Source organism: Hemiscyllium ocellatum, chromosome 6 (genome assembly GCF_020745735.1).
Source record: "Hemiscyllium ocellatum isolate sHemOce1 chromosome 6, sHemOce1.pat.X.cur, whole genome shotgun sequence".
Taxonomy (NCBI): Eukaryota; Metazoa; Chordata; class Chondrichthyes; order Orectolobiformes; family Hemiscylliidae; genus Hemiscyllium; species Hemiscyllium ocellatum.
This window is the reverse complement of record NC_083406.1, coordinates 60,250,997-60,273,760: the sequence shown is the minus strand read 5'-3', so window position 1 is coordinate 60,273,760 and position 22,764 is coordinate 60,250,997. Positions and strand designations below refer to the sequence as shown.

The window sequence follows — 22,764 nt, the reverse complement described above, 5'->3', positions numbered from 1 at the left end:
CTCACCAATAAAGGCAAGCGTACTAAGCACCTCACTCACTACCCTGTCTGCCTGCAACCTCCACACTTGAGGAACTGTGAACCTGCACTCCAAAGTCTCTTTGTTTGGCAGCACTCCCCAAGAACTTACCATTATGTGTATAAGATCTGCCATAATTTGTCCTACCAAACGTAGCACCTCATATTTATCTAAATTAAACTCCATCTGCCACTCCTTGACCCATAGCCTGTCTGATCAATGTCTCATTGTACTGTGAAGTAATCTTCTCTGTCGTTCACTATACCTATCAATTGTGGTGTCATCTGCAAATTTACTAACCATATCTCCTATATTCACATCAAGATCATTTATGTAAGTGACAAAAATCCGCAAACTCACCACCGATCTCTGCGGCGCACCACTGGTCACAGTCCAAAAAGCAAACCTCCCACCACCATGCTCTGTTTCCTACCTTCTAGCCAGTTTTGTATCCAAATGGCTAGTTCTCCCTGGTGTATTCCATGTGATCTAACCTTGTTAGGCAATTTACCATGTTGAATGCCTTATTGAGGAGCATATAGTCAACATTCACCACTCTGCCTTCATCAATCCTCTTCATCACTTCTTCAAAAAAATCAAATTAGTGAGACATGATTTTCCACTCACAATAATTAACTATTCCTGATCAGTTCTTTCCTTTCCAAATGAATGTAAATCCTGTCTCTCAGAATCCCCTCCAACAACTTGCCCACCACTGATGTCAAGCTCACCGGTCTATAGTTACCTGGCTTTTCCTTACCACTTTTTAAAAATAATGGTACCACATTACTCAACTTCCAGTCTTCTGACACCTCAAGCGTGGCTATCAATGATACAAATATCTCAACAAGGGGCCAGCTTCCCTTAAAGTTCTAGGGCACACCTGATCCAGTCCTGAGGATTTATCCACCTTTTTGCATTTTAGGATGTCCGTCACTTTCTCCCCTGTAATATGGACACTTTTCAAGATACCACTATTTATTTCCCCATGTTCTCTAGCTTCCTTATCCTTCTCCACAGTAAACACTGATGCAAAATATTTGTTTAGTATCTCACCCATCTCCTGCAGTTCCACACATAAGCAGCCTTGCATAATACTTTTAGAATTATAATCACTTGCCCCACTGATGCCTAAGTCACTTGCCTTGCTTTATTTGCAAGCGTAGTTCAGGTTTTGCTCCTTCTCTAGTAACTACATCCACATATTGAATAAGAAAATTTCTTTGCACATGCTTAATACATTCTTCTCTATCCAAGCCATTAACACTCAGGACAACCTATTATGTTTAATAGGTTAAAATCCCCTACCATGACCACCCTATTATTCTTTCAGATAAGTGAGATCTCCTTGCAAGTTTGTTCTTCAATTTCCTGCTTGACTGTTGGGGGTGGGGGGTGGGGGGGGGGGGGGGGGGGGGGTGGCTTGGGTGTTGGTGCGGTGAAGCGGGGGCAAGTGAGGAGGAGGATGAGGGAGAGCAGTGGGAGAGAGAAGGGAGATCAGCGGGGGAAGGGGTGGTGTCTATAGTACAATTCCAATCAGGTGATCATGCCTTTCTTATTTCTCAATTCTACCCAAATGATTTCAGTGGATCTACTCTCTGGAGTATCCTCCCCACATGTAGCCGTATTATGATCCCTTATCAAAAATGCCACTCTTCCTCCTCTCTCAGCCCCCATCCTATAGAATTTGTACTCTGCAACATTAAACTACCAGTCATGTCCATCCCTGAGCCATGTCTCTGTAATAGCTGGCATATGTCTGTCCCATGTTCCCAACCATCTGCTTTACCTGTTAGGCCTCCTGCATTGAAATAAATGCAGTTTAATTGAGGGTGCAAAATATTCTCAATGGTGAGAGAGAGCAGTGGGTTATTGTACACATTGGAACCAATGATATTGGAAGAGAAAAGGACGAGGTTCTAAGTAGGGAATATAGGAAATTAGGCAGGAGTTTTAAAAGTAGGTCCTGAGGGTAGTAATGACGGGATTACTCCTGGTGCAATATGCTAGTGAAAGTAAGGATAGGAGGATAAAGCAGATGAATGCATGGTCGAGAAGCTGGTGCAAGGGAGAAGGATTCACATTTTTGGATCATTGTAAATTCTTCTGGGATAGAAATGACCTGTTTAAGAAGGACAGATTGTACCTAAATTGGAAGGGACTAATATGCTGGTGAGGAGGTTTGCTGGAGACTTCCAAGATGATTTAAACTACTAAGAGGGGTGGGACCCAGTGAGATAGTGAGAAAAGGGATCAGTCTGATGCAGGTGCAGTTGAAAACAGGAGTAAGTCAAAGAGTAGGGCATGGTTGAGAACATGGGTCTGGGATTTCATAACTATTACAGAAACATGACTCAGGAAGGACCGGCATCTTAATTTTCTGGGGATAGATGCTGCAGAAATAAATAAGTAAGTGAGAACTAAATAAGTAAGGAACTCTCAAATATCTGCAAGAATAATAAGGTGGTAATGGTAGCGGAATTTAACTTTCCAAACATAGACTGGGACTGCCATAATGTTACGGGCTTGGATGGAGAGGAATTTAAGTGTGTGCAATATTCTTGTTCAATATGTAGACGGCCCTACTAGAGAAAGAGCAAAACTTGACCTTTGCTTGGGAAATAAGACAGGGCAAGTGACTGAGGTGTCAGTGGAGGAACACTTTGGGGCAAGTGATCATAATTCTATTAGTTTTAGAATAATTATGGAAAAGGATAGACCTTATCTAAAAATTAAACTTCTAAATTGTACAAAGTCCAATTTTGCCAGTATTAGGCAGAAACTTTGAAAAGCTGATTGAGGGTAAAGGGGCGGTTGGAAAATTAGACGCCTTCAAAAATAAAATAGCGAGATTTCAGAGACAGTGTGTTCCTGTTAGTGTGAAGGGCAAGGCTGGTAGGTGTAGGGAATGCTGGATGACTAGAAAAATTGAGGCTCTGGTCAAGAACAGGAGGGTGATATATGTCAGGTATTGAGTTAATCCCTGGAGGAGTATAAGGGCAGTAGCAGTATACTTAAGAGAGAAATCAGGAGGGCAAAAAGGGAACATCAGATAGCTTTGGTAAACAGGGTTAAGGAGAATCCAAAGAGATTCTACAATACATTAAGTGCAAGAGAGTAACTAGGGAGAGAATAGGGCCCCTTAAAGATCAATGAGGTCTTCTATATGTGGAACCACAGGAGATGGGTGAGGTACGAAACAAATACTTCATGCCAATATTTACTGTGGATAAGGATATGGAAGTTAGGAAACTTGTATAAATAAATATTCATAACTTTAAATGTCCATATTACTGAAGAAAGGTATTAGAGGTCTTAAAATGCATAAAGGTAGACAAAATCCTGGGACCTGATCAGGTGTATCCCGTAACTTTATGGGAAACGAGTGAAGAGATTGTTGGGCCCTTTGCTGAGATATTTGTATCATCAACAGCTACAGGTTAGGTGCCCGAAGACTGGTGGATGGTTAATATGATGCCATTATTCTCTGGAAAGGTAATAACGAAAAGCCAGGAAGGATAAACCAGTGAGCCTGATGTCAGTGGTGGGTAAGTTGTTTGAGTTGTTTTGAGGGGATTCTGAGGGATAGTATTTACATGCATTTGCAAAGGCAAGGTCTGATCAGGAATAGTCAACATGGCTTTCTGCTTGGGAAAACATTTCTCAACAACTTGATTGAGTTTTTTTGAAGAGATAGCAAAGATTGATGAAGGCGGAGCAATAGATATTGATTATATGGATTTCAGCAAGGCATTTGACAAAGTTCCACATGTAGACTGGTTAGCAAGATTGGATCACGTGAAATCCAGGGGCAGCGAGCCAATTGAATTCCAAATTGACTTGAAGATTGGAGACAGAATGTGATGGTAGGGGGTTATTTGTTGGACACGAGGCCTGTGATCAGTGGTATGCTACAAGGATTTGTGCTGTATCTACTGCTTTTTGTGATTTATATAAATGATTTGGATGTGAAAATAGGAGGAATGGTTAGTAAGTTTTCAGATGACAGCAAAATTGATGGTGTGGACAATGAAGAATGTTATCTCAGGGTACAATGGGATCTTGATTAGATAGGCCGAGCACTGGCAGATGAAGTTTAATTTAAATAAATGTGAGGTGTTGCATTTTGGTTAGGCAAACCATGGCAGGACTTATGCAGTTAATGGTAGGACCCTTGGGGAGTGTGGCCGAACAAAGAGACCTAAGAGTGCAGGCACATAGTTTGTTTAAAGAAGAGTCGCAGGTAGATAGGGTGGTGAAGAAGGCGTTTGGCATCTTGCTTTAAGTGGTCAGTGCATTGAGTTTAGGAGTTGGGACATCATGCTGCGGTTGTACAGGACATTGGTGAGGTCACTTTTAGAATATTCAATTCTCATCTCCCTGCTTTGGGAAAGATATTGTTAAACTTGAAGGAGTTTGGAAAGGATTTACAATGACATTGCTGGGTTTGGAGGGTTTGAGCTATGTGGAGAGATGGAGCAGCCTGAGGATTTTTTCCCTGGAGCGTTGAAAGCTGAGGGGTGACTTTACAGAGGTTTATAAAATCATCATGGGCATGGTGAATAGCCAGGTCTTTTTCCCAGGGTAGGGGAATCCAAAACTAGAGGGTTAAGGTGAGGGAGGATAGATTTAAGAGGGACTGGAAGGGCAAGTTTTTCACTCGTGTGTGGAACAAGCTGCCAAAGGGGGTGATGCAGGTGGATACAATTGCAAAATTTAAAAAGCATCTGGATGAGTACATGATAGGACGGGTTTGGAAGGATATGGGCCAAATGCTGGCAACTGGGACTAGATCAGTTTAGGATATCTGTTCGGCCTGGACAATTTGCACTGAAGGGTCTGTTTTTGTGCTCTGTATCTCTACGACTGTTTGACTCTATAACTGTTATGGGGAATGAACAACATCGTCAGACCAGGAGAGAAGCATAAAATATGTTAGGCAAGGAAAAAACATTGTCAGATAATTTGGTGCATTAAATCTGATTTTCCGATATTTTTACCAGTTTTGCATCTGTACAACCAGTATGGCTGAGTTTAAAATCTTATTTAATATTACAAGATCTAAATAATAGATGAAACAAATGTAACATATTAGGGATAATCCCTTTTATAGAAATATTTTTGTGCTCTACACATTAACTTTAGAAATCTCTGACAATAATTATAAGGGCTAGAGCAGAGAAAAAAAATTGGAGATGCAGTGGTGTTATGCAATAAGTTGGCAAACTGTGCAATGGAATATTAAATGTGTATTTGCAATCTACTGGAATATGTTTTAAAGAATAGAGTTCACTGAATGTATTTGCTGCTGTATGGTGTTGCAGGAGTTGTGCTACCTTTGCATGCAACGTGCTCTGAAGAATTTCCCTATTGATGTTTCGGAGAACAGAAGAAAAAGGGAAGAAGAGAATGAACAAATGTTACAGCAATATCAACAAATAAAAGATCAGGAAGCACTCTTCCAGGAGCAGGTTATCTAACATATAATGAGCAAAACATAACTGCAAAATTCTATTGGAGTGTGCACATGTGATAATAGTGATAACTGATAATTTGACCATTTGGGAACGGCTTTTTAAAACTAGGTGAGAGCCTAGTTTTATGACTGGGCAAGGTATGTAATGGACATATATAGTTATAAAGCCAGTAGTTTTATGCCCTGCTGACATTGATCATCTTGCTATTTTATAATAGTGACAAAGTAATAATTGGTTTTGGAATATTTGGAATTGGTTTGTGAATATCTTTAAAATCTTAACTTAATAGACTGAAATGTCACACAACTTCTCTTTCATGAAAAGGAGTGACAATAAATTAAGAGAAAGTGAGGACTGCAGATGCTGGAGATCAGAGCTGAAGAGTGTGGTGCTGGAAAAGCACAGCCAGTCAGGCAGCATGTGAGGAGCAGGAGAGTTGATGTTTTGGGCATAAGATTCCAGATGAAGGGCTTATGCCTGAAAGGTCGACTCTCCTGCTCCTCAGATGCTGCCTGACTGGCTGTGATTTTTCAGCACCACACTCTTTGACAATAAATTAAACTCTATTATTTAGTAACATTCAAGAGACAACTAGAAAGTGCAACAGTAAACAGTAGTCACTAATTTATTCAACTTGTTCAATATTCATCCCACATGCCTATTCTTTTGATATTATTAGGGCAGACTTTTTTTCTCACCAATTGGATGTGGTCAGGCTCAGCGTACCTAAAGTTTGTGTTGTTGGTCCCGCTGTCCCTGCATTGTTTTGCAGATTCTGGTTCTGTGCTTGATTCTGACTTGGCTGTGGTACGCTGTGTATTTAACAGGGCTATTGCTTTGAAGTCAGAGAAGAAAGTTTTCAGCTAATTTAATTGGAAGGTTTTTTCATGCTTTCTATCAGCTGCATATTGTATAAAATATTTGGTCTGTAAGGTTTAATTCTTAAGAAGTTAAGCATTAAGCTCCACTTAACATGTCATCAGGAAATGGATGGTGTGAATAATTCTGGATTTTTGTCCTCAAAATCTGAACAACAATGTCGATCACACCAATGTAACTGATAGCAAATGTTGCAAGCCTGAGAATCTTTTGATCTTCTACATGAACTGATGTACATTTGTATGAAATTATGTTTCTCTCTTTAGGCTTTCGCTTAACCATACCATCTTATCAACACATTCACCTCAGTTACATTACCCACTTCTTATTCAAACTCACACCAGCTTCTGCTGGAATAATCTTTCTTTCCTCTATTATTACAAAACTTGAATATTTTAATGCTCTGTTGGCTGACTTCCCATCCACCACTTTGCATAAGTGTCAGGTCACCCAAATTTATATTGCCAGAATTTTATCCCACATTAACAGAATGATTTTAATCCTGAGCAAGTCTTCATTGGCTGAAGGTAGAACAAAATGAATGCAAAACATACATTCAAAGTTTGTGAGAAGATTTGTAGCTCGGGTGCTCGTTGTGGTTCTGTTCGCCGAGCTGGGAATTTGTGTTGCAGACGTTTCGTCCCCTGTCTAGGTGACATCCTCAGTGCTTGAGAGCCTCCTGTGAAGCGCTTCTGTGATCTTTCCTCCGGCATTTATAGTGGTTTGTCTCTGCCACTTCTGGTTGTCAGTTCCAGCTGTCAGCTGCAGTGGCTGGTATATTGGGTCCAGGTTGATGTGCTTATTGATTGAATCTGTGGATGAATGCCATGCCTCTAGGAATTCCTTGGCTGTTCTCTGTTTGGCTTGTCCTATAATAGTAGTGTTGTCCCAGTCAAACTCATGTTGTTTGTCATCTGAGTGTGTGGCTGCTAAGGATAGCTGGTCATGTCGTTTCGTGGCTAGTTGGTGTTCATAGATGCGGATCGTTAGCTGTCTTCCTGTTTGACCTATATAGTGTTTTGTGCAGTCCTTGCATGGGATTTTGTACACTACATTGGTTTTGCTCATGCTGGGTATCGGGTTCTTCGTCCTGGTGAGTTGTTGTCTGAGAGTGGCTGTTGGTTTGTGTGCTGTTATGAGTCCTAGTGTTAGGTTCTGTAAGGATTAATGCTAAAGCGGTTAGGCATTAAGCTCAACTTAACATGATGATATCATCGGAAGATGAATGGACAAAACAATTGGTGGGTGGCACGGTAGCTCAGTGGTTAGCACTGCTGCCTCACAGCACCAGGGTCCCAGGTTCGATTCCAGCCTCGGATGGCTGTCTTGTGGAGTTTGCACATTCTCCCGGTGTCTGCATGGGTTTCCTCCGGGTGCTCCGGTTTCCTCCCACAGTCCAAAGATGCGCAGGTCAGGTGAATTGTCTGTGCTAAATTGCCCATAGGTTAGGTGCGTTAGTCAGAGGGAAATGGGTCTGGGTGGGTTACTCTTTGGAGAGTCGCTGTGGACTTGTTGGGCCGAAGGGCCTGTTTCCACACTGTAGGGAATCTAATCTAATCTAATTCTGGATCTGTTGTCTTCATCTCATAATCTTATCAACAATGTTGATCACACCAATGTAACTGATACCTGATTAGTATCATACGATAAAGTACAACTAATTTAGGATATGAACCTCTTCTTGCTGGACTACTTAGTGGTTTTCCTCTATCACACTGGGTCAGTCGGGCCCTGTAGATCGTAAACTAAAAAGGGGATGATGGCAGCAAACCTACATTATATACAATATGATGAGTACTGGTGAAGTTTCTTCTTCCAACATTGTGCCAGCAGTAGGCATTACTTAATCTTACCCCTCTATCTAATCTACTTCCTCAAGGAATTCTAATCAGTTCTTCAAGCATGATATTCCCTTCATGAAACCATTATGACTCTGCTTAATTAGATTGGGTGCTGACATAGCTACATTGGTAAGGCAGTGCCTAGAGTGCTAACAAGGACAAAAATCATCACCAGCAACTCCCCCACAATTTATGGGAATGGCTCACTAAACTCTAGATTGGGTTATACTTGGACTGTGCTGAGCCCTTCATGGGTTCTGTGTTCTTAGTCATTGTATTTGTCCATTCAAAGTGGTTGAACCTGCGTATGGTTCATTCATCAAACACAGGGACGATAACTGAAAAGCTGTGAGAATCTTTTGCAATACACGGACTCCTGGAAATGCTAGTCATAGACAACAGGCCATTATTTACCAGCAGGGAATTTGAATATTTCCTGAAGTGTAATGGCATTTGGCATGTAAGATCAGCTCCATATTATCTATCACCCAATGGTCTGCTGGAGAAAGCAGTCCAAACTTTGAAGGCAGGCTTAAAGAAACAACCTACAGTTTCACTCAATACCAACTGTCCTGGTTCTTGTTTGATTAAAAAAACAGCCCTCATGCAAAGACAGGGATAGTTCCAGCAGTGCTGCTAATGGGGAGAAGACTCTGCACTAGTTAAATCCAGTCTTCCCAGAACATTGGGAAGGGTGAAATGACTTCAGGAATGCCAATGCCGGACACAAGGGTTCTCTAAACTAAAGAGGCAATTTACTTCAGGGGATGAAGTTTGGTGTTGAAAACATGGGAATGGCCCTGCATGGATAAGAGGCATAGTGAATGTGAGCTCAGGTCTCATGACGTATAAAGTTCGGGTTGGAGAGGTGGTCCTGACATGGACCACATGAAAGCTGCAACCTCACAAATGGGGCAGGACTAAAACATGCCCCACCTCTCAGAACATCTGGCAAGGCTGTCAGAACCTGTGGGTTCTCCAACTCCACCTAACATTAAAGAAATCTCTCAGATAGATGGATGTGGCAGATGTCACATCCTCGACGATGTTACTGCTGGAAGTAGAAAATGAATTTCTTCAGAGATGCACCGGGCGCAAGAGGCAGGCTATAGTCTGATACGTGCTGCTGGACCTGGTGTGAAAACGCTCCAGGAGAAGCTACAGGAAGAAGAACAGGTCTATGTCCCAAGACTTAGAGCAGAAGGAATGTAATGATTTGAATGATATCAGCCAGGTAGATCTCATAGAATATGATTACTCTGATTGGGGCTGATTTTAAAGAGTCCAGTTCACTCTAGGAGCTCACTCTGAGGTGGCTAAATCAGTGTCATGTACCATGCATGTGTAAATAAAGGGTGATTTGGTGAGAGGATACCAGATTCATAGAGTTATTTTACTCATGAATTGTCTTTCCTCCTAAACTCCTTTCCCAGGACACTCCAACAAACTCAACCCTAATTCCTTTGCATTCCCTTATTTAAATTTAGCACAGTTGTTTCCAAAATTTGTTATTCTAAAATTGAATGCAGTTAACAGGATTCACTTGACGAAGTCTTTAAAGAGAATGGGAATTATTTATTAGACTGCAGAAGGCAGGTGTCCTCCATTTTAGACATGGATTTTAGACATCGACTGGTATCCTCCATTTAAGCATTCAGAAAGCAGAATTCCTCCATTTGGATTGCAAAAACATAGAAAAATCCTTCAGTACAACAATACAGACACGTAACATTGTTGTACAGCAGAATTGAGTGCTTTTAAAGCAGAGACAATAAATAGGCAAATTAGAAAGAAATTGTAACAGAAATCATATTGCCCAGATTTAATTTCAGAGCTGATCCAAATGTAGTGTAGATTTAAAAATCTTGGAGTAAACAAATCTTCACAAAAGAAAACTACTTCCAAACTAGACAACTAAATTAGGAGCTGAACAAATAAACACATATTCAACTGGGACTGTACAAGACTATGTTGTTGTTTCCGAAAGCAGAAAAGAAGAAGAGGTACTTCTGATGAACTTGTTAAAACGTTTGCTTTACTCTCAGAACAAATGAAATTCTTCAAAGTGCAAGATTTAACAGAACAGTTCAGCATCCAGGGAATCCATTGATAATTTCATAATTTATACAGGTTGGTGGAAAACTCTGACTATAGAGCTTTGAAATCATAAATCATAAGCTTCATAACCACAAAACAGAGCCTTGAAGTACTATGAACATTTTTAACTTGTAACTTCACAATGTGTTTTTTTTAAAAGAGGTTGATGCAGCTAAAAATGGCTGCAAATGGAAATTAAGTGGTTCTCTGGAAAAAGAGACTCTCAGGATATCACACATTTATGGGAAATTCATGTTCCAAAGTATAGATACATTTTATGTTTTTTCCCTTCAAAGAATGTGCAAGCACAGGGGTTAACAAGCCAATTCAAATCTTCTGGAGTGTGGAGTTAACATTCTTGTGCGTACCAACCTGGGTTCAAGTGTTAGCAGACCATGAGGTCACAGTTGAAGAACTATCCCCAGTCACTTCTCTGTTGCTGGTAAAGGCTGCCACAGAATCTGAGTATGAGAAGTCAGCTAGCCAACAGCCAGCTGATAGAAAATAAGACAACAAAAAGACACTCTCTCTCACCCTGAATTTTGAAATTCAATCAGTCGAAAGGAATCAGAGCTATACAATCTCAACTAATCTGCAAAATTGAGGATAGTGAGATCGACTGTTAAACTTCATCATCAATGCTGCCAGTAACCTTGTAATGACTGTGACATCAACTATCCATTGTTTATAAATAATTCACAACTGATCTGTACATATTTTAAAAAAACTTTTATCTTTTTGCACTGACCTCATTTCTGTGTTTATGCGTGTTGAGTATATATTCCTTCTCATGTGTGCTGATTATTGAACTCATTTCTTGTTAACTGAACAAGACTGGTTAAATTGGGTACTTTTAAAGCTTAAGGTAAGTTGGATCTGGGAGAATAGTGTCCACAAGGGAAGGAGTGTATTTTCAAATTAACCTTGCTGCAACCAATGAACTGGTAAGCCAGTTCATCTCGCCTCACCTGGTATTTAAAGGTTTGGGATGTCCAATCTGGAGCAATAACAAATTGAGAAATCTTAAATCGGGCCTGGGTGTAACAATAAGAGACAGAATTATTTAGTTGTATAAGTCTTGCCCTTGTTTGTTTTCCCAAAATGCATTTATCCAAATTAAACCAAATCTGCCTCTCCTCAGCCCATTGACCCAATTGATCAAGATTTCTTTGTAATCTTAGATAGTCTTCTTCACTGCTCACCTGAATCCCATGTGATCTAACTTTACTAATTTGTCTACATGCAGAACCTTGTCAAATGTTTTACAAAAGTCCATGTTGACAAATGAAATTATGAAGGTTTATAAAATCATGAAGGGCATGGATAAGATGAACAGCAAGGGTCTTTCTCTAGGGTGAGGAGTTCAAAACTATGGGGCATATTTTTAAGGCGAGAGAAGAAAATTTTAAAAATACATGAGGAGCGTTTGGACAGTGGTTCATATTTGGAGTGAACTGCCAGAGGAAGTGATGGATGCCGGTACAGTTACAACATTTAAAAGACATTTTGATAAGTACATGAATAGGAAAGATTTGGATGGATATGGGCCAGATGCAGGCAAGTGGGACGAGTTTGGTTTGGGGACATGGTCGGCATGGATTACTTGGACCAAAGGGTCTGTTTCCATGCTGTATGACTCTGATTATTATTGGATTTGCTGATAAGTCATGGTCAAATTTATTACAGTGCAAAGAAGATTTGACTTTGGAGAAAGAATTCAGAGGTTCTGGAAGCAGATATCAAAAAGAACAACAGGGAATTCCTAAGAGTAGAAGATCAACCTTATTGTAAAAATGCAGTAGAATTCATTCAGTTTATAAGGTACACTAAACCATGATATGGCACATGAGAAGCCTATCAGAGAATAATTCAGACAGAAAATAGTGAAAGTCAGTGTCAATGCTATGGAGCAACTAAACCTGAGAAGCATAAGCTGTGCAGTGTTCAGTTATTGTAAAAGAAGAATATATCTGCAAAATAACAGATTGCTTCCAGAAGATGTGCAAAGTAGCAAAAGGTCAAATAGCTACTCATGTAGAGATACTGGCAAGGTGGAGCTACCTACAATAGAGAAATCTGATGCATTCCTAGGAGAAATTGGTGATTCAAGCCGATTGTTTTGGCAAGAAGAGGTTCATATCAATGAACATTTCATTAACTTTAAGCTTGGTACCAAGCTAGTGTCACTGCATAGTTAGATCTTATACATTGGTTGAAGTAACAGGTTACAGTTTATAACAGTGAAATTATGTGTTCAGGGAGGTATAGATCTCAAGATTAAAGGTATGTTATAATCAATTTTGAGACATCAGTGATATGACTACTGGTGAAAGAACTGTCAGGCAAGGAAACACATGTCAAGAAAATGTTCATTGTTGAAAACCTAGGTTGGATTTATCCTGCTTTTAAGTACAGGACATACCTGGGCAGTTTTCCACATTGTCAGGTAGATGCCAGTGTTGTTACTGCACTGGAAGAACTTGGCTATGGGAGGGTCAAGTGCATTAAGCTTCACCCAATTTGATGATGTTATAAGGATTTGTCTGGGGTGAATAGCTCAGATCTTGGGGGATCCAGGCCTCCTCTTCATCTTTGTAACAATGTCTATCATACCATAAAGTATCATCATAACTTGTACTTGATTACTTTCATGCATTAAACTATATCTTATTTAATATCATGACAGTGACGGAGGGAAGCTGGTATTGAATAGATTACCTCTAGAAAGAAAGGGTGGCTTTCGGGAAGGAGGGCTCAAGGAAAGAAAGGACTGTAAAAAGGATTCTCAAACCCAATGTTAACACAACCTCATTTCATGTAAATGCTGTAAATAATTATCTTATTACCTTAATTTACATTCCTATTTGTAATGACCTTATGTCAGTGGAATGAAGAATCTCCATTTCTTGATTGTTGGGCTTTCCATGTATTCAAATCTTATGTTAAATTTCTGGTGCAATCGGCAGGATCACATGGTACATGTGTAAGGTCTTGATGGATGAAGGTGAAAGGTGCCTGGCTGAAATGAAACGGATGGTGGAGGAGTTGAGACTGGCACTGTCCATGAGAACCGGATGTTGGAGGTTCAGATATTGACAGAGGAAGTCAGACCTACATGCCAAACTCAGGCAAAGGCTCCCCACATAAATCCCCTTAACACTACGGAGGAAAGAAATGGTTCTTCTAGTCAAATATTCCATATGATGACTAAGAAGCTGGACAGACTTGTGGATAGAACAGAAATATCCAACCATCTGGTAGTTGAAGACTAGATTGAGGATGCGCAGCTGATTATGGCATCTAAGAGCTTCAATATGCTTGAGCAGACAATGACATGATAAAACATTTATGCAAGAAAGCCTGTTCAAGGAAGTCGATATTGGATCTTTGAGGTACTGACAAGGGTTTTGGGGATAGCAGTAATGTGACATAGCTTTGGCAGAGGTTTTATGAGTACAGCAAGCCAAAGGGGAGGACTGATTTCCATGTCCCTGGACCTACTGAAGTTGTTCAATCACATCATACTCCTAGATTCTTCCTTCAAATCAACCAGAGACAGGATGCTGAAGGACCACCCAGCAGAAGCAGTGAGGCATAGAAATGTCCATGAGGAGACACTTATAATGAGACTACCACCAGTAACCATGACCACCACTGCCATCAGGTGCAGGGACCCCATACACCCTCCCTTTCTCCTCAACGTTAAACTAATTTGCTGTTCCGCTGAGAGTCAGGTCAGGGTGAGGTTTTACATATAGCAACGTGGACTTGCCCTACAGTGAGAGTGAAATTTGGCAAAGTAGAATTATGCTTAATTGAAACAGGAGTGAAAGTATCTGCAATTAACTCATCAGTTTTTCCATGAGAATCTTGGTGGGGATTGTAAGCTGTTTGGTATCTATTCATTCTTTCAGGTCTCTGCTTTACAGGAGTTGGACATTGTCTATCATGACTTGGAGGTACAGGTGTTAGACTGGGGTGGACGAAGTTAAAAATCACACAACACCAGGTTATAGACCAACAGGTTTATTTGGAAGTACTACCTGTCGGAGCACTGTTTTCTTCATCACGTGGTTGTCCGTTGATGACAGAGTGGCGCTCCGAAAGCTAGTGTTTCTAAATAAACCTGTTGGACTATAACCTGGTGTTATGTGATTTTTGACATTGACTGACTATCATGGCTACATTGTGTTCTTCCTATCTGACCTCAATCACACTGTTCGTTACCTGGGATTTCTAGTACTTCATGAGCCGATCGATACTCTTGTGGAAGTAATGAAGTTGAAAATACCCATAGTTTTGGAGTTGAACATATGAAGGTACATCTTGGCATCCTTGAAAGTTATATATGGCAATTATTATGAGTAGCATATTACAAGGTTGACAGATAGGGCACAGAAATCTTTGACTTTGCTCTATGTACTCAAGGTGTATCAACCAGTATGGGAGACTAGACTGTCTAAATAGCAGAGAATTGGGCTGTTCTTTTACCTGCTCATGGCATCATTGTTTTTGAAAGCTAAGGTGAACCATCTCTAGCTAATCAACATCAGACTTTGCTAGAATGCCACTTGGTGTATCTGTGGAGGGAGTTACCCTGTAGTATGATTGGAAGATTGGCTAACTAATAGAAGACAGAGCCTGGATTAGGGGCATTTTCAGGATCCAACCTGTAAGTTGTGGTGTACCACAGGGATCAGTGCTGGGGCCAAAATTGTTTACAATATATATTCATGACTTGGATGAGGAAAATGAATGTACTATCACCATGTTTGCAGATGCTGCAAAAATAGTTGGGAAAGCAAGTAGTGAAGATGACAGAATGAATTCTTAGGTAGATATAGACAGGTTAAGTGAATGGGCAGAAAATTGGAATATAGATCAGCCATATTAGCATGTAATGTTCAAATATATAAAATTCTAGCAGATACTTAATAAATTTAAATGATAAGCAACTAGCAAAATTTCATATTTTCCATTTGGGACATTGGAACTCGGAAAAATATTTTATTCAGCATTAATATGAGTAATTTTGTCGTATAATAGTTTATTGAATGAAAAATTGTTAGATTATGTCAGAACCTTTGGTTGACATAAATATTTGATTGGCAAAAATATAACAGAACTGTTGCTTATCTTTCCCTGGAAGGTAATGGGTATAACTAAATGGTCACAATGGGTCCACCAGCTAGAAACATAACTATGGTCATTCTGGGAGGCTTGATGCAATTAAATTCCAATCAAGCGATCCCTGCTTGTCATCAGGCCTTCTGGCTCCCAGGAAGTAACTCTCCAGAGCACTCCCTTTTTTGACAATAGACAGCAGACAATAGGTGCAGGAGTAGGCCATTCTGCCCTTCGAGCCTGCACCACCATTCAATATGATCATGGCTGATCATCCTTAATCAGTATCCTGTTCCTGCCTTATCTCCATAACCCTTGATTCCACAATCCTTGAGAGCTCTATCCAACTCTTTCTTAAATGAATCCAGAGACTGTGCCTCCACTGCCCTCTGGGGCAGAGCATTCCACACAGCCACCACTCTCTGGGTGAAGAAGTTTCTCCTCATCTCTGTCCTAAATGGTCTACTCCGTATTTTTAAGCTGTCTCCTCTGGTTTGGCACTCACCCATCAGCGGAAATATGTTTCCTGCTGCCAGAGTGTCCAATCCTTTAACAATCTTATATGTCTCAATCAGATCCCCTCTCAGTCTTCCAAACTCAAGGGTATACAAGCCCAGTCACTCCAGTCTTTCAGTGTAAGGTAATCCCTCCATTCCAGGAATTGACCTCGTGAACCTACGCTGCACTCCCTCAATAGCCAGAATGTCTTGCATGTTTTGCATGTGTTTTCACTTTTTGGTGTTTGGACTGAGCCCCTGTGAGTCATCTGCACCGTTCCTCTGCGAGTTGGGCCTGGACCTCTGTGGATAGACCAAACCTCTGCAGAACACTGAATACTTTTTGTGTGCTGTGAAGTGAGCAGTTGCTGCATACTGGAGTGGAGTCTACCTTTTGAGAGTGGCTCTGCCTTCGGGAGTGGACTGAGTCCCTGTGATTTAACTGTATCTTTACAATGAACTGTATACCTGTGACTGGGCCTGGGCCTCTGTAGATGGAATAGGCCTCTGTAGAGACTGAACACCTGTATATGCGCTGTGAGTTTGCATTTGCTGCCTTCAGCAGTGAACTTTGCATACTCGAGCGAACTGGCTTTGGTAATGTACTCTGCTTTATTTTTTGCTGGCTGGTTTTTATCACCTGCATTGTTGTGTGTGTCCCTGGATCTGGGAGGCCTTACTGTAAGCAAGGAAACTCGTAGGTGGTCCTGAAAGCTGCCACCCCGAGAGCTGGGAGGATGGGTAGGCCGTCCAGAGAGCTGCAAAGTGGGCAGGCCATCCTGTCGCCTGGAGTCGGAAGGTGGGTTAGCCACCCTGAGCAGCATCGTCCTGAGGATGGAGCAAGACGGGCTGTCTTAGATGTAGCTGGAAGGTGTGTCAAGGTAGACTGAGTGCCAGAAGGTAGGTAGGCCATCCTGACGCCAGTCGCCCTGAGTGCTGGAAGGTGGGTAGGCTGCCCTGTGCGCCATTGTCCTGTGGAAGGGGCGGGACGAGCTGTCCTAGAGGTGGCTAGAAGGTGTTTCAGGGTGGACCGAGAAGGGGCAGACTGAGGGCCGGAAGGGCGTGGGCTGTCCTGAGCACCGTTTTCCCAGGAAGGGACAGGCTGTCCTGGAGGTGGCGGAAAGTGCATTGGGGCAGTCCATAGCCAGATGGTGCATCAGGGTGGGCAAGAGCCAGACGGTGCATGGGGGCAGACCGAAAGCTGGAAGGCAGGTAGGCCATCATCAGCACTGTCGTCCTGGGAAGGTACTGGGACGGGCTGTCCGAGAGTGGCTGGGAGGTGTGAAGGGGCAGTAGGGAAGCTGGTAGGTGGATAGACCATCCTGATTGCCGTTGTCCTGGGGGAGTATAGAATAGACTACCCTTGAGGTGGCTGGAAGGTGTGACAAGGTGGACCGAGAGGTGGAAAGGGCATGGAGCGGGCTACCTTGTGGCTGGGAAGTGGGAGGGATGGGTGGATTGCTGGTGTCTGTGGTATATGCACTATTTTATCATTTGGTTGATTGGACTGTTTTGTATGTGTTTGTGTTACTATTTTCTTTTTAGTGAGATAAGGTGGGATTTGAGCTTCGTCCTCATTTTTCTGCCAACTGGTTGTACACTGGAGTTTGGGGTTCTGGCTTTGCTGCCCCTTTCCCCTGTAAATTACTGCTTCTTGTAAACTGTTGTTCATTGTTAACTGTTTGTCTTTTGTACAGTTTGATAAAATTTTAAGAATATAATCAGGAGATTAGAATCTCCTCAGTTCAGGCAACTGACTCTGAGCTGGCTGGCCTCAGCCGGTGTTACTGTGGGTTTTTGTTTGTTGCTTTTATTTGGTTATGGGGAACTGGCTCTTGAGCTGGTTGGTCACAGCTGGTATGTCCCTGGGTTTTTGTTTTTGGGTTTATTCAATAATGGGGAACTGGCTCTTGAGTTGTGCTGGCCACACCTAGTAGCCCTGGGGGATTTTGTTTGTGGTTTTATTTCTTTGTGAGAAACTGGCTCTTGAGCTGGGTGGCCACAGCCAGTGGTTGGTGGGGCTTTTTTTTTTAACAGAGCTGTTTTTTTCCCCTTCTTCATGAACCGACTTTAAGCTGACAGGATACAGCCAGTGGCACTGCTGGGTTTATTCCTTTTTTTGGGGAATTGAGTTTTCAGCTGGCTAGTTGTACCAACGGTATTGTGATGTTGAGAAGATGTGAGAGTGGAAGAGGGAACTTGGCGTTGGGACTTATTATTTGCTCGATGGTCAGCTGTTACCTGCCCTGCCTCGATTCCTGTGCATGGACTGAACATCCATGGTGAGCCCAACCTCATGGAGTAGGCCAATTTGTTGTAGGCCTCTGGGAGTGGATTGTGGTGGTGTGAGTGGACCGGACCTCATGGGGGAACCAAGTCTTTGTGTGCAGTGTGTGCACCCTGCCAATGGAAGGAGGACCTGCCGTCGGGAGCGAACTCTGCTATTGGAGGCAGGTTCCAGTTTGGGATTCTGGGTGAGATGGTGAACTCTGGGAGTGCGCCTGTGTCGGGAGCAGCCCCATTTTGTGAGTGGACTATGTCTTAGAATGGCTGCTCGTGGTTTGCACTGTACCCTTATGCGCATATTGTGTTTGCGCTGTATCTTAACATGTATTTTGTGATTGAACTGTGTTTACATATGTATATTGCATTTTGTGTATCTCTGGGAAGAGTTCATTTCACTGGGAGTGCTGGCATATGGGTTTCCTTTTATGCACTTATTCAGCTGCTTTCTGTGTGTTTTTATTTGGAAGATTGTGATGTGGTTTACTTTGTTGGTTCTGTGTATTGCTTTTCCGGTTGATTGTGGAGGACTTTGAGGCTTTTGTTTTCAGGATCCCATTTCTTTGTAGTTTTGTTTTGTTCACTGGTAGTGTGTCATGTGTTTGCCAATATGTATAACGTTGAATTTAAAAACAGTAACTAGGAGATTAGAATCTCCTCAGTTCAGCCGTCAAGCTGGCTGGTCACAGCCAGAGTGTTGTGTACAGGTAAAGGAAAGGTGACTTGGAGATTCTGTGCTGGTATTTCAAGATGTATGGGTTTGGTTCACGTAGGTCAGACAAGAAGACCCCATTGATTAAGGGCTTGAGTTTAATTTAAAATACAACACTTTGGGAGAGTCTTACTCTGGCTCAGTATCAATGATGAAACTTCAGGCCCTTCAGTTACCTTATCTGACCACTAAAGGCCTCAATTAGATCCAGTGGAAAGGCCACCCTCGAGTTTTCCTATCATGGACTAAATTAGTGTGGGGAGGGAATCTTCACCCTGCACCTTCCTACCTCATGATACAACACACATCCCTACACCTCCAAACCAGGCTCTAAGATTGGGAATTAAATTCCACCAAATGCTGTAATTCTGTGATAGTTTTCTTAAACGTTAATTATGCATTGACAGCCTACCATGACTGTGCCAACCATGATGCCATTCTCAGCTAATCCCATCTGCCTGCACAAGGTCCTCATCCCTCTATTCCCTGCCTGTTTATGTGTCTGTCTGAATGCCTGTTGCATTTGCTATCATGTCTGTTTCTACCACCTCTTGGGCAGTGCATTCCAGGTACCTGCCACCATCTGAGTAAGAAATTTATCTAGCATATCCTTTAAAATTCTCCCCTCTCACCTTGAATCTATGGCTCCTCTATGATTAAAATTGAATTCAATAAAATATGGAATTAGAAGTTAGCCTAATGGTGACAGTGTAATCACTGTTGATTGTATGTATACAGATATAGGAAATAATTAATTTTGTGTACTTTAAATGGCAATGTGTGCTATAAATATACTCTTGACATTTTTATCCATTTTGTTCTTAATTGCAGTTAATGTATTTCTGTTATGTTTAGTGTGAAATGTTGGCTAACAGAGAAATCAATCAAAAGATTTCAGCATTCAATATAGGAATCGCTGAAGCCAAAAAGAGAAAGAAGAATTCAAAGTGCAAAGACTCTTATGTAAGACATAAACAATGCATGAAAGTGCTGTTTCTGGAATTATTTGCTTTAAGTATATTTTATCTGTAATCATAATGACCCAAAACTTAAATATTTGAAAGTGAAAATCCAATGACTTTTCAATGGCAAAAATGACAGTCTATTCTTTGTGTTTAAGATTTTTGTGATTCATGCACATAGAAATTCTGCTGGAACTAGGGCAATGTAGAGAATTTGAAAGGTTGAAAACTGAATTGTACAAGAAGTACACCAACAACCAATTTAAGAATCTCAATTGGGCTTGGAATATGACTCACTTATGTTTGTTCAAAGCCACATATCCATATTTAGGAACTTGTGCTCTGTAGGAGAAGGGAACATATCCAGACATTGTGTCTTTTTTGAATTAAATAAAAGTTTGGGAACAATAACTCCCTTGTGCATTTCCATAGCAGCGATTCAATGAATCAGAGCTGACCCAAGTTCTGTGCAACCACATGGGTAAGCTGCCTCTGGAGGTGCAACAGATGCCACTGTAATTTTTAGAATGAGACTTGAAGACATCTAAACTTTATGATAGCCCTTGGGTTTTGGTTTAGGAATTTATTGGAAGTATATCATCTGCCACATACCTGAAAATGGATTTACTTTCTGGAGGTGCTTTTGACCATTATTACCACAGATTGGTAATCTCAGAGAGATCTTGAAAATCTTGTGGAAATGTTCAAATTCTTTATGGAAGCATTGATAGCTACAAGTCTTATTAGCTCTTTACGTTTATCTGAAATCAGGCTTTGAACTTCATCAACTTCATTTTCTCAAGTCACAGAAGCTGATTGGGCCTCTAGATGCTGTTTAGAGGGTTTGCAGGCACCAATTTAGGCCACCTGCAATATTGGCAACAATGCTAAGGTAGAATGAGTGGGTGTGAATGAAAGAGGGAAGAAGGGAGAATACCTGCCTACAGTTGAACATGACGGTAAGGTGAAATTTAAGAACTTACCTTTATGCTGTCAGCCTCCAGTATTTTCTTTCAGGACAGCTAGTTGAGCAGTAGAAGATTCTGAAAAACTGAAGGATATAAGGCATTTTGTGCTCAGTCCTGCATGGTTTTGTTTAAAGTTGTGAAACAATTATGAAATCTCTTAATGTATGCAAGGAACCTAATGACTGTTCCAGATGTATCAAGGGCATTGCCCAAACCAATACAGCATTGAAAGTACTTCAAACATCATTAGGCCATTTTTTATTTATTTTGTTCATTTTTTGACGTGGCCTTTCTTGCCCAATCCTTGTTGTCCTTGAAAAGGTCTTGGTGAGCTAAGTCCTTGAACTGCTTCAGTTCATTTGGTTTAGAAATGCCCACAATGATATTAGGGAGGGCGTTCCAGGGTTTTGATCCAGTGAAACTGAAGGATTGGCAAAATTTTTCGCAGGGTAAAAACAATGACTTCAGATGCTGGAAACCAGATTCTGGATTAGTGGTGCTGGAAGAGCACAGCAGTTCAGGCAGCATCTTTCGCAGTCAGGAATGGTAAGTTGCTTGGACAGGAACTTGCAGGTGGTGGTGTTCTAGATGCTGTTCAGAAGATTTGCAGCCACCAATTTAGGCCACCTGCAATTTTGGCAGTGGTGCTAAAGTAGAATGAGTGGGTGTGAATGAAAGTGGGAAGAAGGGAGAATACCTGTTAGCAGTGGCCTATAGTTGAACACGACTTGTCCTGCTATATGGTAGTGGTCATGGGCTTAGAAGGTGCTGACAAAGGAACTTCAATGAATTTCTGCAACGTATGTTGTGGCTGGTATTCGCTGTTGCTACAGTGGGCCAGTGATGGAGGGATGGAGAGTTTGCAGATGTGGCAAGCCGTGTCATCCTGGATGATATTAGGTTTCGTGATTGTTGATGGAGCCACTCTCATCCAGGCAGGTGGGGACTATTACGTCACATTATAACTTCTTTCTTGTTGATGGTGGATAGACTTAAGGAGCCAGGAGAAAAGTAACTCACTGCAGGATTTCTAATCTCTGATCTGCTCTTGTAGCCCTGTATATATAGGTAGTCCAGTTCAGTTCACAATCAATAGTAATCCTTGGTAATGGGATTTTGATAGAGAGGGATTCAGTGATGGTAATGACATTTAACATCAGGGAGTTATGGTTACATTCTGTCTTACTGGAAATTGCTACTGCCTGGGATGTGTGTGCTGTGAATTTCACTTACCACTTGTCAGCCCAAGCCAGGGATCTGACCCAAGCCCTGTCCAGGTCTTGCTGCATTTGGGTATGGACAGCTTCAGAATTTGAGGAAGGACGAATGTTGTTGAACATTATGCAATCAACAGCAAATATCCTACATCTGATCATACAACATAGGGAGGGTCACTGATGAAGATGAAGATGGTTGGGGGCCTCCTTAGAAGGTCAAGTTGGACCATCCACTTAGCACGTTTGGCCAAAATTGTTACAAATCTTTTACCATAGCTTTTGTACTGACATGTTGGATATTCGTGGAGCCTCCTTCTTCAGTGAATTGTTTAATGGTCCACCACTATTCACTATTGGCTGTGGCAGGACTGTAGAGCTTAAATCTGATTCATCAGTTGTCAAATTGCTTATGCTGTCTGACATGTAAACAGGCTTATGTTGTAGCTTCACCAGGTTGACACCCTATTCTTACATATGCCTGGCACAGAACCTAACATGCCTTTCTTATCACTCTATTGAACCAAAGGTGATCCTATTAAAGCAGGAGGTATGCGATATTGATTGTGTTTGAGTATAATTCTGAGACTGATAATGGCCCACAGCATCTCGTGGATGCCCAGCCTTGTGCAAAATCTATCCAATTTTAGTGCAGTGGTAATCCCACACAATATAATGGTGGATATCCTTAA

At 41.5% G+C, this 22,764-nt stretch overlaps 1 protein-coding gene across 1 annotated transcript in view; it reads left to right on the top strand.

The window, feature by feature from the left end:
• Positions 1 to 22,764, top strand: part of LOC132816927 (coiled-coil domain-containing protein 81-like) — a 93,603-nt gene that overhangs the window by 52,367 nt on the left and 18,472 nt on the right. The window contains exons 9-10 of the mRNA XM_060826952.1: positions 5,343 to 5,489; positions 19,784 to 19,891. Of these exons, the coding sequence (XP_060682935.1) occupies positions 5,343 to 5,489; positions 19,784 to 19,891 (255 nt within the window). The remainder of the gene's footprint in view (positions 1 to 5,342; positions 5,490 to 19,783; positions 19,892 to 22,764) is intronic.